The 14,021-nt window shown below is 54.8% G+C and overlaps 2 protein-coding genes and 1 long non-coding RNA gene across 3 annotated transcripts; 2 read left to right on the forward strand and 1 right to left on the reverse strand.

The window, feature by feature from the left end:
• The first annotated feature begins 3,874 nt into the window (after positions 1-3,874).
• LOC141580225 (uncharacterized) lies at positions 3,875-9,640 on the forward strand. Its single transcript, XR_012512367.1, has 3 exons — positions 3,875-5,287; positions 7,729-7,910; positions 9,567-9,640. It is a non-coding gene; the product is annotated as an uncharacterized LOC141580225 (long non-coding RNA).
• A 251-nt stretch (positions 9,641-9,891) lies between these two features.
• FAM229A (family with sequence similarity 229 member A) lies at positions 9,892-13,935 on the reverse strand. Its single transcript, XM_003937566.3, has 3 exons — positions 10,897-13,935; positions 10,669-10,815; positions 9,892-10,494 (listed from the first exon to the last, which is right to left on the reverse strand). Exons 1-3 carry the CDS (start codon positions 11,028-11,030, stop codon positions 10,392-10,394), a joined length of 384 nt encoding a protein of 127 aa, XP_003937615.1. The 5' UTR covers positions 11,031-13,935; the 3' UTR covers positions 9,892-10,391.
• TSSK3 (testis specific serine kinase 3) lies at positions 11,641-13,220 on the forward strand. Its single transcript, XM_003937565.4, has 2 exons — positions 11,641-11,785; positions 12,510-13,220. Exons 1-2 carry the CDS (start codon positions 11,641-11,643, stop codon positions 13,169-13,171), a joined length of 807 nt encoding a protein of 268 aa, XP_003937614.1. The 3' UTR covers positions 13,172-13,220.
• Positions 13,936-14,021: the final 86 nt, after the last annotated feature.

A 14,021-nucleotide genomic window follows, 5' to 3' on the forward strand; every position in this document is an offset into this window, starting at 1 on the left:
AACAGAGCCAAACTCAGCGGTGGGACAGACTTTCAGAGATGCACAGAAGTGTGAACACAGACACATAGGATGATCGCCACGGCAGGGTCCTTCAAATTGACCCCGCGCCTCCTTTCCCTTCCGTCATTCAGCTTAGCTTCTAGGTCCACGGCTGGAGTCACCTTTGTCCTGGGACCCAGTTGGTGCCCACTCAAGTGCACCACCTTCCTGGTCTCTGACTCCCTGCATCGGGCACAGAGCTGGTATTATGTTTGAGGAGTCCTGTTTGGGGCTCCTCTACTTTGTTGGGGTGTCTTCTGATGAACAGAAATTTCAAAGTAGTCAAATTCGTCAATCTTTTAAAAAGTATGTTTGTGTAGGCCCAAGAAGGGCAGAGAAAAATAACCCTGCAAAGACCACACCCCGCACACGGGGCCCCTCTGCCTGCGGCTCAACCCCACAAGGGTCCTAGAGCCTCGGAGGCCTCGACTGCAGCGGGCCGACGTCCAGCTCGGGCCTCGCCCCTCCCCCACGCCCTCTGGCTAGGCCCCGCCCCACCCCCGCCCTCAACGAGGGCCCGCCCACCGACCGCGCCCCCTGTGGCCCCGCCCCTCACCGGCTCTCACGGGCGCAAGGGAACTAGGTGTCTCTTCCTTTTGCCCAGAAAATAGTAGTTAATATTCTGCCACCGGTGCTTCCACCTGGAGGGAGGGGATATCTGGAAGACAGGGTGCGGGCAAGGATCCTCTCCCTCCGGGTCTGGGCCCACTCCGCCCAGCCCCGCCCCTTCCTCCCCCTCCCTGTCGCCCTCAGGCCCCGCCCTTCCCACCAAGTTCCGCCCACTCCCCTAGCTCCCAGGCCCGGATCCTCGGCTCTGGGGATCCGCCCTTTCCCTAGACCGCGCCCCTCCGCGTAGGCCCCGCCCCCGTCTACTCCCCGGGTCCTCGCCCCTCCCCTTCCTGCGCACTCACGTGAGTCTCGGGCGTGCGCCATAGCAGCTAGGCCAGCGTGCCGAGGGCACGTCGGCCAGGCTTGTGTCCCCGGGCAGCAGTAGCAGTTTGCGTGCCGGCCAGCGCCAGGCGGCGCCCGGAGGGTGGCGGCGCTGCGGGCTCAGCCAGTAGTCGCCCAGGCTGCGGCGGGCGGCGGACACCGGCAACACTGGGCCCCGGCTGCCCCAGAAACACAACTCCTGGTCCAGGCGGTGCGGGGTTGTGGCCCGGGGCTGCCTGCGGGGGAGATGGGACAGCAGTCACCCCTGGAGAACAGGACAGGCAGGGAGGAGGGAGCTGCCTCGGATCGGATGAGGCAGGGCGCGGGCCGGGGTCACTCCTGGTCGATTTCGAGGGACTGGAGGCCCCCACCCGGGCCTTCCCAAGGACCTGGGTGCCTCCTCCCCCAGCTGCCAGACCAGGGCGCTTTATCTCGCCGGCGCCCTCCTTCGGTCCCCCTCACCGGGATAGAAGAAAATTCACCACGAAGTGAGCAGTCTCGGTGAATAGCATGATGTCCAGCCGGTCTGGCCTGACTTCGGCCTCTTTAATACCTGCCTGGGTGTGGAGGGGGAGGCCTGAAAACCCATAGTCCCCCTGAGACCGACTGTTTTTAGCAGGAGGCCAGGAGGTGTCAGCTGGCAGAGGAGGTGGGGGTAGAGCTGGTCTCTCCTGAGATCTAGTCTGGTCTGCCCCCACTGGCCACTTCAGTGGGAGGGGGCTGGTCACCGGATCTCCAAGTTCACCAGAGACACTCCCCAGGGCCAAAGACAGAAGTGCAAGGACAGGGAAAGGCAGTAGGAGGGGACCAGGGACAGGAAGGTTAGCTGCCCATTGGAGAAACCTTACCCTGTCCCACCCAGGGCCTCCAGCCCCTGCTCAAACACTTTTTTTTTTTTTGGAGACGGAGTTTCGCTCTTGTTACCTAGGCTGGAGTGCAATGGCGCGATCTCGGCTCACCACTACCTCCGCCTCCTGGGTTCAGGCAATTCTCCTGCCTCAGCCTCCTGAGTAGCTGGGATTACAGGCACGCGCCACCATGCCCAGCTAATGTTTTGTATTTTTAGTAGAGACGGGGTTTCACCATGTTGACCAGGATGGTCTCGATCTCTTGACCTCGTGATCCACACGTCTCGGCCTCCCAAAGTGCTGGGATTACAGGCTTGAGCCACCGCGCCCAGCAACACTTTTTTTTTTTGAGACAGGGTCTCACTTTGTCATCCAGGCTGGAATACAGTGGGGTGATCATAACTCACTGCAGCCTCAACCTCTGAGCTCAAACAATCTTCCTGCCTCAGTCCCCCAAGTAACTGGGACTACAGGCACTCACCACCACACGTGGCTAATGTTTTGTATTTTTTGTAGATACAGGGATTCACTATGTTGCCAAGGCTGGTCTCCAACTCCTGAGCTCAAGTGACCCACCAGCCTTGGCCTCTGAAGTCTAGGATTACAGTTGAGCCATGAGGCCCAGGCTTTTTTTTTCTTTGAGTTGGGGTCTCAACTCTGTCACCCAGGCTGGGGTGCAGTGGCACAATCACTACTCACTGCATACTCAACCTCCCAGGGCTCAAGCAATCCTCCTGCCTTTGCAGGAAGACTGCTGGGATTGAAGCAGCTGGGATGGTAGGCCCATGCCACCAAGTTTGACTAAGTGTGTGTGTGTGTGTGTGTGTGTGTGTGTTTTGGTTTTTTGTTTTTGTTTTTGTTTTTTTAATAGAGACGGGGTTTCTCCATGTTGGCCAGGCTGGTCTCGAACTCCTGACCTCAGGTGATCCACCCACCTTGGCCTCCTAAAGTGCTGGGATTACAGGTGTGAGCCACTGCGCCCCGCCATTTTTTGTGTTTTTTTGTAGAGATAGAGTTTTGCCATGTTGCCTAGCCTGGTCTCAAACTCCTGTAATCAAGCAGTTTGCCTCCCTCCCAGTGAGCTTTCCCAAGTGCTGGGGTTGCCGGCGTGAGCCACCACTCTTGGCTGGCCTCACACATCCTGGATGGTGTGCTCAGGCACAACTCACACCTTAAAGGGCCTTCTCTTCTCCCAGGCTTAGATACATCCTGACCTGTTCCCATGGCCCTCATAGGAGCCTTTTCCCTAATTTTATGCACGCTTAAATGTCAGCTCCTCAGCGAACTGTAGTTCGGAGGCTGCTGGGGCTCCAGGGCCCCCTTATCTGTCAGCAAAGTCCTGGTCCTGACACTTTCCTTCCCCAGAACTGAAAAGTCAATCTGTTTAACCCTCTCTTTCGGCAGAAGAGGCAACAGGTTCACAATGGGGCAGTGAAAAGCCAAAGGTAAAACCTAAGCTTTCTACAACTCTGCCTGCTCCTACAAAAGGTGAGACAACCCTTCTGTGTGTCCTTGTCCAGCTCAGGGCATGGGGTCAGGGCTCAGAGCCCAGGCTGCTCCTGTCTCCTCCCTGACCCCTGGGGATCCTAAGGAACATGCTGGCCCAGCTCCCCTTCCCACATTGCCAGTTTGGGCTATTTCCCCCCCAGTGACTCACGCTGGCTGCTGGGGAGAGTGGGCAGCTGTTCTGAGCCCGCAGAGCCCAGAACAGGCCCTGACTTGCCCCCCCGCGCCCCGGTTGTGCAGCCGTATTTGGGGATTTAATGTGTTTTTCCTCCATGGGGAATCTCCTTCTCCCTTCTTTTTTTTTCCCTATCTTCAACCATTTTCTATATCTTCAGCCTCTCCCTCCCTGATGGCTTCTTCCCATCAGCAAGACAAACAAGCTCTAGTCTTTCCTATCTTTGAAAAAAGAAAGCCCTCCCTCGACTCCACATCCTTCTCCAGCTCCCCTCTGCAGCCAGCATTCTTGAAGGAGTTGTATACACACGTTGTTTCCACTTCCTCACTCAGCCCGTGCAATCTGGCTTCCTCCCCCACCATTCCACAGGAACAGCCCGCCAAGGTCACCACTGACCTCCTTGTTGCTAAATCCAAGGGATGCTTACAAGTTTTTATCTGTCTTGACCCCTTAGCAGTGGCCAGCTTTGACACAAATAACTCCCTCCTCTTTGAGATACTTTTAGGTCCTTGTATTTCTGGACACCGTGCACTTTTGATTTTCTTGCTATCTTATGGGTTGCTGCCACATGGCAAATTTCTTATCCTTTGCTCACTGCCTAATCATGGTTGTTCCCAGGCCTGCTACAGTCTGTCCCTGGGGAGTCTCATCAACTCCCATGCCCTCAGCGTCCAGCCCGTGCCAGAAACTCCTTTCTCTTTCTCAGTCCAGCCTTCTCCCCTACCCCACACCTGCCTCCTGGACCTCTCCTGCTCAGTGTGCCACCTCTCAGGAAGCAGGCTGCACACCTGCCCTCCCTCCGTGTCCCCCAGCTTAGCCATCTCCCAGCTGTCTGAACCTGAAATCTGGATTTGGTTCTAGACTCTGTTCTCTCTCACCCTTCTCATCCTCAAGCAGCTACAAAATCTTGCCCTTTCAGGACATACCTAAAATCCCATTGCTTCTCTCCATTTCCGCCACCAACACCTGCGCCAAGGCCCTATCACCTTTCACCAGAGAGGCTGCAGCAGCCTCCTGATCTGTCTCCCTGCCGCCACTCTCAATCCCCTGTGTGGTCTGTTCCTACAGGGCAGCCGGGTGTCTCTTTCCAAAATAGGAATATGTCTCCTTGCACCAAATCTTCAGCACCAAGTTCACTCAACTCATGGCCCGTACCAAACCCAGTGTTGGGGACGTTCCTCAGTCTTTGCCTGGGTACCAGCTTCTCATCCTTCAGTTCAAGCGTCCTTTCCTTATGAGAGCCATTTCCAACCTCCCAGCCGAGCAGGTGGCTCTGCTGTTGCTTCTTCTCACACCACCAAGGCCTCTCCTCTGTGGACCTTGCAAGCAGTCATTCACAAGCTAGTCTAATCTGCAGATTCCTGAGCCCTCCTGTTCTAGACCCTGGGGATGTCAGGAGGAGGATGGTCCTGCCCGCAGTGAGCCTGTAGTGTAACAGGGAGGACAGGCATTAAGTTCGGATCAGGAATAGATATTGAAGGCAACCCAGAGGACATGCAGGCCCTAAGGGTGGGGGACCGATGGGTGGTCAGGGGAGCCATCTTTGAGGGTGATCTGTGGGGTCAGGCAGAAGGGACGGTGTGCTTAAGGTGGGAGAAATGTTTTGTGGTGATCTGAAAGGTGTCCATTGTGGCTGGACAAGGGATGTGAAGAAGCCATTCATGAGGCTTAAATAGGAAACTGACCAGGCTGCGTTTGTGGTCTTTATAAAATAATTCTGGATTGGAGGATCAAGTGAGGAAGGAAGGAAGGAGGGAGAGACCTGGCAGGGAGCTGCTGGAATGATCAGGTAAGTAGTAAGGGGGACCTGACTCAGGGCGGTGGCAGTGGATTTGGGCAGACTGAATCGTGGTTGTCAGGGAAAAGGGAGAGAATGAAAATGGTTCTGGTCCTTCTACCCTAAGGGTAGGTGGGGAGAGGGCAGTGGGAGCTGGACCACCCGTATCCCCATGGTGACCAGGCCGTTCTACCTGTGATCCCTCATCCATCCTTTTTCTTTTTCTTCTTTTTTTAAAATTCATGCAGTGACACAATCTCGGCTCACTGCAGCCGTGACTTCACGGGCTCAAGTGATCCTTCTACTTCAGCCTCCTGAGTAGCTGGGACTACAGGCACTCACTACCATGCCTGGCTAATAGTTTTGTATTTGTAGAGATGCCTTGTTGTCCAGACTGGTCTTGAACTCCTATGCTCAAGTGACCCCCCTGCCTCAGCCTCCCAGAGTGCTGGGATTACAGCACCAGCCTCATCCTTTTTTTCCCCCTTTTCTATATGTTTATTTTTGAGACCGAGTCTCACTCTGTTGCCCAGCCTGAAGTGCAGTGGCATGATCTCGGCTCATGGCAACCTCGACCTCCTGAACTCAGGTGATCCTCTTGCCTCAGCCTCCCAAGTAGCTGGGACTACAGGCATGTGCCACCATGCTTGGCTAATTTTCTTTCTTTCTTTCTTCTTTCCTCTTTCTTTTTTTTTTTTTTTTTTTTTGTAGAGACAGGGTTTTGCCACATTGCCCAGGCTGGTCTTGAACTCCTGGCCTCAAGAGATATGCACACCTCAGCCTCCCAAAATGCTGGGATTACAGGCATGAACAACTGTACCTGGCCACCCCATCCTTTTCCTTAGGGGAGCATATGGAGGCCCCTAAGAGGTAGAAGGTGCTGTTAAGGACCAGGACAAGGCAGAGGGGAGGAGAAGGGGAAGTTGGGTCAGAGTCCAGATGTGATGAGGCTTCAGGGAAAGTGGTATCTGGGGCTTCCTCAGAGCCTGGAAATTCTACTGTTTCTGGTTTCACTCTGAGACCCCCAAATCCTAAGATGCTCAAACCCTGATGCCCAGTCCGTGTAAGTCCTGGGGGCCCTCTAGGAGATGTGACTCTGTAGCTGAAGTCCACAATCCCCTGACAAGTCCCAAGATGATGAGTAGGATTCATTTTTTTTTTTTTTTCTTTTTGAGACAGGGTTTCACTCTTGTTACCCAGGTTGGGGTGCAATGGCACGATCTCGGCTCACCGCAACCTCCACCTCCTGGGTTCAGGCAATTCTCCTGCCTCAGCCTCCTGAGTAGCTGGGATTACAGGCATGCCCCACCATGCCCAGCTAATTTTTTGTATTTTTAGTAGAGACGGGGTTTCACCATGTTGACCAGGATGGTCTCGATCTCTTGACCTCGTGATCCACCCGCCTCGGCCTCCCAAAGTGCTGGGATTACAGGCTTGAGCCACCGCGCCCGGCCTAGATGAGTAGGATTCTTGACCATCCCTAATGTCAGTGTGCACTTTGGTTGAGGCAGTCCCCACACCTGCTACCTGCATGATCCCATGTCATCCTCACATAATCCTTGGAGGCATGTAGCTTATTTAGCCTCATGGTACCTATGAGACTTCAAGGGGTTAAGGAACTTGCTCAAATTCACACGGCTAGGATGAGGCAGAGTGAGGATTTGAACCAAGGTTTGACTGCCATCAGAGTCTGTGCTTTTAACTCCTGTGCTATATTAAGCCTGGCGACCCCCCTGGTTGATTGGCTCAGGAAGAGGAGGAGGATTTGTGGGGGATTTGCTTGTGGTTGGGGTGGCTGTCCCCCTCTCATATCAAGTGATGGGAAAGGGTAGCACTGACGTCAATTATTGCCATGGTGATACAGCAACCCTTTCCCTGCTGTCTCCATGGTAACCTGGGGGGTCCATCTGTACTTCGCCCCCTCCTTCTAAAAGGGGGTCCCTTAGGGAGGGGCTGGCTAATAAGGTGTCTGAGAAAGAAGTCAGGGAAGGCAGTGATTCGAGCATCCCCCTTTGCCTGGCCCCTCCCCATTCCTCAGGCCCAGAGAATAAGGCTGCGATCTGCATTGGGTCCTGCACTGGGGTCTGCGGACAGATGTACCCTTTAGGGTGAGGGAGGCAGCTCTGTCTTTTCCACCTGGGGATTCCCCTGGAAATTCCCCTGCCCTCAAACTCCCACCTAGTTCTTAGGCTCCTGAACAGAACTGCTAGGAAGTTGGTAGAGAGAGAGGCAAGAGGGTTTCCTCAGCCCCCTTCAGAGCTGGACATCACCCAACTCCTGGGGACAGTGTCTTTGGCTGTCTGGCTCTCTGCTGCCCCTTGAAGATAATGGTAGGAGCAGCAGCCCTAGCAGTCTTTCTTATCAAGTGGTAGCTGTGGCAGTGATTCCTGTGTGGTGGACACACAGGTCCTTACTGAAACTTACCAGCAGGTGTCATTAACCCCATTTTACAGATTTGAAGATGGAGGCCCGGAAGGGGTAATTAACTAGCTCAAGACTGCACAGTTAGAAAAACGGCAGAGTCAGGATTTGAACTCAGCTCCAGTTTCGGCCGGTGGCTTTTCCCAGGAGAAGGAGTAAGAAGAAATAGAGAACAGGATGAAGAGAAGAGAAATAGGAGAGTGAAGTGACCCAGGTAGGAGCCTGTTGTACTCTGCCTGCCTGCAGAACAAAGTTCAAACTCCTTCACCTGGTATGCAAAGGTCTCCTTGATCCAGCTTCTCTTCTGTTAACTCATTCCTGGATCCCTTGCCTTCTAAGCTCTGCAAGGGAAAATGATGTCAGATTCAGACCTGGGTTCTCTGTACCAGGCATGGCCCAGGTAGGTGTTGTTAAAGCTGATTGAACTGAGTTGTTTTTTTTTTTTTTTTTCCGAGACGGAGTTTCGCTCTTGTTACCCAGGCTGGAGTGCAATGGCACGATCTCGGCTCACCACATCCTCCGCCTCCCGGGTTCAGGCAATTCTCCTGCCTCAGCCTCCTGAGTAGCTGGGATTACAGGCACGCGCCACCATGCCCAGCTAATTTTTTGTATTTCTAGTAGAGACGGGGTTTCACCATGTTGACCAGGATGGTCTCGATCTCTTGACCTCGTGATCCACCTGCCTCGGCCTCCCAATGTGCTGGGATTACAGGCGTGAGCCACCGCGCCTAGCTCAAATGAGTTTCTTGAACCAGTCCTTCACTTTCCTGCCTCCAGGCCTTTACCCACAATGCTCCCTCCCCAATGGGAATGCCCTTCCCCTTGCGTATGGACATTCTAGAGCTAACTAGCCCCATTGGCAAGGGCTGTGTCTGGAATCTTTGCATCCCTCACAAATCAAGCACATGGAAGGTGGCAGTAACTGGTTTCTAAATTTTTTTAGAGATAGGATCTCACTCTGTTGCTCAGGCTGGAATGCAGTAGTGTGACTTCGTCTCATTGCAGCCTTGAACTCCTGGGCTCAAGCAATCCTCCTGCCTCAGGCTCCCCAGTAACTAGGACTACAGGCACATACCACCATATCTGGTTTTTGTTTTGTTTTGAAAGATGGGATCTTGCTGTTTTCCATGCTGGTCTTGAACTCCTGGGCTCAAGTGATCCTCCTGCCTCAGCCTCCCAAAGTGCTGGAATTACAGGCCTGAGTCTATTCTTTTTTTTTTTTTTTTTTTTTTTTTTTTTTTTTTTTTTTAAAGGAAAAGAGGGTTGAGAGAAGAGAAAGGAAGTGGGAAAGACGGAGGGAAAAAAAGGAAGACTGAAGGATTCAGCATTTGGGGGCTGGCAGAGTCCAAAGAGACCAGCTGATGCCCCCTCCCCCCTCCCTTTTTTTTTTTAAAAAAAAAAGCAGTGAGGAAATAGGCCCTTTTAGTAAGCCTCCTACATGGGGACTGCCTGGGAGAGCATTTTATGTGGAAACAGAAGGGTATCCCTTCTGGGTGACTGTGGAATTCTAAGGTGCTCTAGGGAGAGGCTGGACTTCTCTACCCCATGAGGATTAGAGGAGGGTGTTGAATCAATTCTCCTTAGATGTCAGGGGACAGGAGACTGACCCTGACCTTTAGGTTACACTACCCCCATAAAAACAAAATTGTAAAGTAGAATATACGGGCTCATTAAAGCAAAATTGGAAAGTAGAAAATAGTTGCTTAGCTTAAATACTAGCACTTCCGGGTAGAGTTCCTGTCATGGGCCCCTGGAGGGTGGATCTTAAGGCATGTGGTCTGAAGATGCTTGGGAGTGTGCTAGCGTCACCTCTCATCAGGGGACCTTGGGCAAGTCTCAAAAAGGCTCATTTCACTCATCTGTAAAACAGGAAGTTAAACCACCGTTTTTCAAATGGCCTCTTCCCCAATCTTTTTGTGATCCCTTCGGTCGTCGGAGAAACCAAGGCTCAGAATGGACTGGGGCAGCTCCAAACCCCTCCAACAAGGAAGGCCCCAGGCGCCCAGGGCCGAAAAGAGCATGTCGCAGAACCTTCTCGCTGGAGAGGATTAAAATGGGCCTGGTCGGGCGCCTGTGGTCCCAGCTACTGGGGAGGCTGAGGTAGAAGAATCGCTTGAACCTCTGCCTCTGGGAGGCAGAGGTTGCAGTGAGCCGAGATCGCGCCTCTACACTCCATCTCAAAAAAAATAAAGAACAAAAAACGCCTGGTATGGGTGGCCATTGGCTGTATCCTGTTACTTCTCGGTCCACCTCTCCTCCCCATCCTGTTCCCCGCCTCTGGGTTGCCGGCATCCCCCACAGTGATGTGAGTTTCACCGGAGAAGGGGTCAGAGAGATGGACAAGGGCAGGGCCCAGGGTAAAGGCTGCCCAGGGAGGGTCAGGACCAGCAAGAAGTGGGAGGAGGGAAGTGTCGCAGGTTGAAAGGTGGAAGGGCGGGCCTCTAGGGCTGGGTCCAGGTGAGGAGGCCGCAGAAGGGAAAGTGTTACTGGGCAGAGCAGCTGGTGGACCCGACGGATAGACATACACTGCCAGCCTGAAGTGGAAAGAACAGTTTATGCTGTGCTTTATTAAAATGTGCATCATTCTTTTATTTTAAAATGTGCATCATTGTCTCGTGCTCGGCGCGTGCGACCTCAGCGTGGTGGCCCGCGGCGGGCCTCGTTCCCGCCCGGCTCCCGTGGAGCCGCAATACACTCACGTGGCGCGGGCCCGGGGGCTCCCGCCCATGGCCAGGTAGACGTCGATGGGCACGTGCAGCAGCGTCAGGCAGTGGCAGCCGGGGCAGCGTCGAAGCGGCCTGGGGAAAGCGGGGCGTGACAGGGGGGCGCTGAGGCGGAGGCCCGGCCCATCCTGTGGGGGAGCATCCAGGTAGTTCACCTGGGGTCCCCCGGGGACCGGGACGTGGATGTGGGGACCTTGCCGCTAGGGGCGCCATGTAGGACAGAGAGCGGGGCCGCGGGGCGGGCCTCACCTGACCGGGTTGTGCTCCGTCGCTACCGCCTCCGGGCTGTCTTGGGATTCGGGGGCGGCGGCAAGGCCACGGGAGTCTCCGGCCTCAATGGGGAATCTCCGACCCTGCGGGGGCTCCTGGGCGCTCATGTCCAGGCCCCGGGACGCTCTGCGCGAGGAGTGGCGGTCAGGCCTCTCCCGGGCCGCCGGGCGCCCCCGCCTCGCGCCCTCCCCCTGGGCCGTCGCTCACCTGCCGGAGGCGGAGGCCGGTCCCAGGCTGGAAGCAGCTGCCCGAGCCCTGGCCACGGGAGAACGCTCCGGTCCAAGCGGAGCCGGGCAGGTGTCTGTGGCGCGCCTGGGCCCTGGCGTCGAGGAGGGCAGCATTGTGACCCGGGCCACGGCGCGCTGACCTCACAGAGCCCGTTTCTCCAGCTAGGGAACCCCCAACGGCGCCCCCGGCCGCCCCAGGCACTTAGCGCAGGTTGGAGCCGGGAACTGGAGGGCTTTGGCCGTGGCGCCTGGAGACGGGGTCGCGTAGACCCCAGCTATCCGAGTGGGGCGCAGGAGGCCAGGGCAACCCGCCGCGAGACGGCGTCCACGGCTAGGATACGGACATCCCCGGGCCACACGGACGCCGCGGAACGCCCTCCTAGCTGGGGGCTATGACCCAGTGCCTGGCGCGGGAGTGGGCGCAGCGGTGACTAAACCCGGGCTGGGTTTGGTGGTGGTAGTGAGAGCAGTTAGGGGCACTACCCATTTTGGCCAAGGGTCACACAGCATTTACATCACAATTGCACCAGAGTCTTAAAATGTCTGGCCCTCTCCCTCCCCACCACCCGCGGCCGTGTCCCGACAGAGAATGTTCTAACGCTGGGGGCGGCTGCGGATGAAGTGCTGGGGGAGAAAAGGAGCAGGCCAAGGGCGATGGTGGCGTAGAGCTGCCTCGTAGAGGCAGCATGAGCTGAGAGGGTGATAGGAGGAGGCGCTGGACAGCATGGAGGACTTTCTGCTCTCCAATGGATACCAGCTGGGCAAGACCATTGGGGAAGGGACCTACTCAAAAGTCAAAGAAGCATTTTCCAAAAAACACCAAAGAAAAGTGGCAATTAAAATTATAGACAAGATGGGAGGGCCAGAAGGTGAGCCAGGGCCCCTTTGGCGGGAGGGCAGGCTGGCTGAGGGTGGGTGCTTCCTCCAATTAGATCATTTAATCATTCCCTGCTCCCACTGGTCTGGAACTAAGCAAGCTCCCGTGGCAGCTCTGGAGTGGGTCAGTGGGGAACAGAGCGGTTCTAAGAGTTCAGGAACATTACATCCCCCAAAATACAAGATTAAAGTGGCAGGAGGTGAAGGATCCTCAGAGGCAAAACCTGAGCCGGGCTTTCGCTTCTGGCAGGGGAACAGTCTCTGAGACAGAGACTGCCTGAGGCCACAGCCAGGACTAGCAGAGAAAAGGGGCTGGTGCCAAGGCCGATGGAGATGGGGAAGAGAGGGCTCATGGAAAAAATTGTGGGTCAGGGGACAGCGGTGGGAGAAACTGGCTGATCACCCTTTGGGCAAATCAGGCCTTATAACTTGAGATTCTGTGGATTTGTTGAAAAGTCCCCAAAGCACCTTGATATCCAGTCTCACAGACTGCTCACAACAGTCCACAAGTTGGTGGGGGGGTGGTTTCTTTGAAAGATAGGTTAGCGACAAAAATAACAGAAGTGAATATTCTTTGCAATATCCAAGCAGCTAGACACATTTAAGACCATTAAGGGAGCCAAGAAATAAGACCCAGACAAGGTAGGCAGGACAGAAGTTGGAAGGCAGGAGACAGGTGTGAGGAGGTGCCCATCTCTACTCCCCTTACTTCCTCAGAGTTTATCCAGAGATTCCTGCCTCGGGAGCTCCAAATAGTCCGTACCCTGGACCACAAGAACATCGTCCAGGTGTATGAGATGCTGGAGTCTGCCGATGGGAAAATCTACCTGGTAATGGAACTGGCCGAGGGAGGGGATGTCTTTGACTGCGTGCTGAATGGGGGACCACTGCCCGAGAGCCGAGCCAAGGCCCTCTTCTGTCAGATGGTTGAGGCCATCCGCTACTGCCATGGCTGTGGTGTGGCCCACCGGGACCTCAAATGCGAGAACGCCTTGTTGCAGGGCTTCAACCTGAAGCTGACTGACTTTGGCTTTGCCAAGGTGTTGCCCAAGTCGCACCGGGAGCTGAGCCAGACCTTCTGTGGCAGCACAGCCTATGCCGCCCCTGAGGTGCTGCAGGGCATTCCCCACGATAGCAAGAAAGGTGACGTCTGGAGCATGGGTGTGGTCCTATATGTCATGCTCTGTGCCAGCCTACCTTTTGATGACACAGACATCCCCAAGATGCTGTGGGAGCAGCAGAAGGGCGTGTCCTTCCCCACTCATCTGAGCATCTCGGCCGAATGCCAGGACCTGCTCAAGAGGCTCCTGGAACCCGACATGATCCTCCGGCCTTCAATTGAAGAAGTTAGTTGGCATCCATGGCTAGCAAGCACTTGATCAAAGCAATGGCAAGTGCTCCCCAATAAAGTAGGGGGAGAAAGCAAACTCAAAAACCCGCTTCTAAAATGGTGATATATATTTTACGCTTTAAGTTTACTCATCCTGAAACTTACATACATCCTCCCCAGCCTTACTACTCTTTCCATGTAGAGGTCTTCATGGAACCCAAGGGCCTCATTCAGACTTCCTTTTTTCTTCCCCTCTGAGACAGAGTCTTGCTCTATCGCCTAGGCTAGAGTACAGTGGCACAATTTCAGCTCACTGCAACTCCTCCTCCCAGGTTCAAGCGATTCTCCTTCCTCACCCTCTCTAGTCATTGGGTGCCTACCACCACGTCAGGCTATTTTTGTATTTTTAGTAGAGACAGGGTTTCACCATGTTGGCCAGGCTGGTCTCAAACTCCTGACCTTAAGTGATCCACCTGCCTTGGCCTCCCAAAGTGCTGGGATTACAGGTGTGAGCCACCGCACCTTGCCTGACAAGTGATTTTTCATACTAAAGTTAATTTAAAAAGACCCCAGAATCAAATACACACGGGGAGGAACGGAGAAAAATGACTAAGAGCAACTGAAACCATTGTTGTTGCAACTTCCTTTCCAAATAAAAGCAGAGAGGCATTGGGAGTGCAGAGATGGCCTCTCGACTCCTTGTCCTGGTGAGAGGCCTGCTGGGAGTCCTGCCCCTTTTTCATCCCAAAGGCAAAGCTGAATCTGGGATGAGGACAAGGGACCTCCTCTGGACCCAGGCTACCCCCCTACTCTGCCTCTGGCTCCAAGTGGGAAGCCAGTCCTGCCCTGGCCCAGTGCAGCTGCCAAGGGGACAAAAACAGACCCCCAGACACCTTTCA

This window comes from Saimiri boliviensis, chromosome 11, assembly GCF_048565385.1.
Source record: "Saimiri boliviensis isolate mSaiBol1 chromosome 11, mSaiBol1.pri, whole genome shotgun sequence".
Taxonomy (NCBI): Eukaryota; Metazoa; Chordata; class Mammalia; order Primates; family Cebidae; genus Saimiri; species Saimiri boliviensis.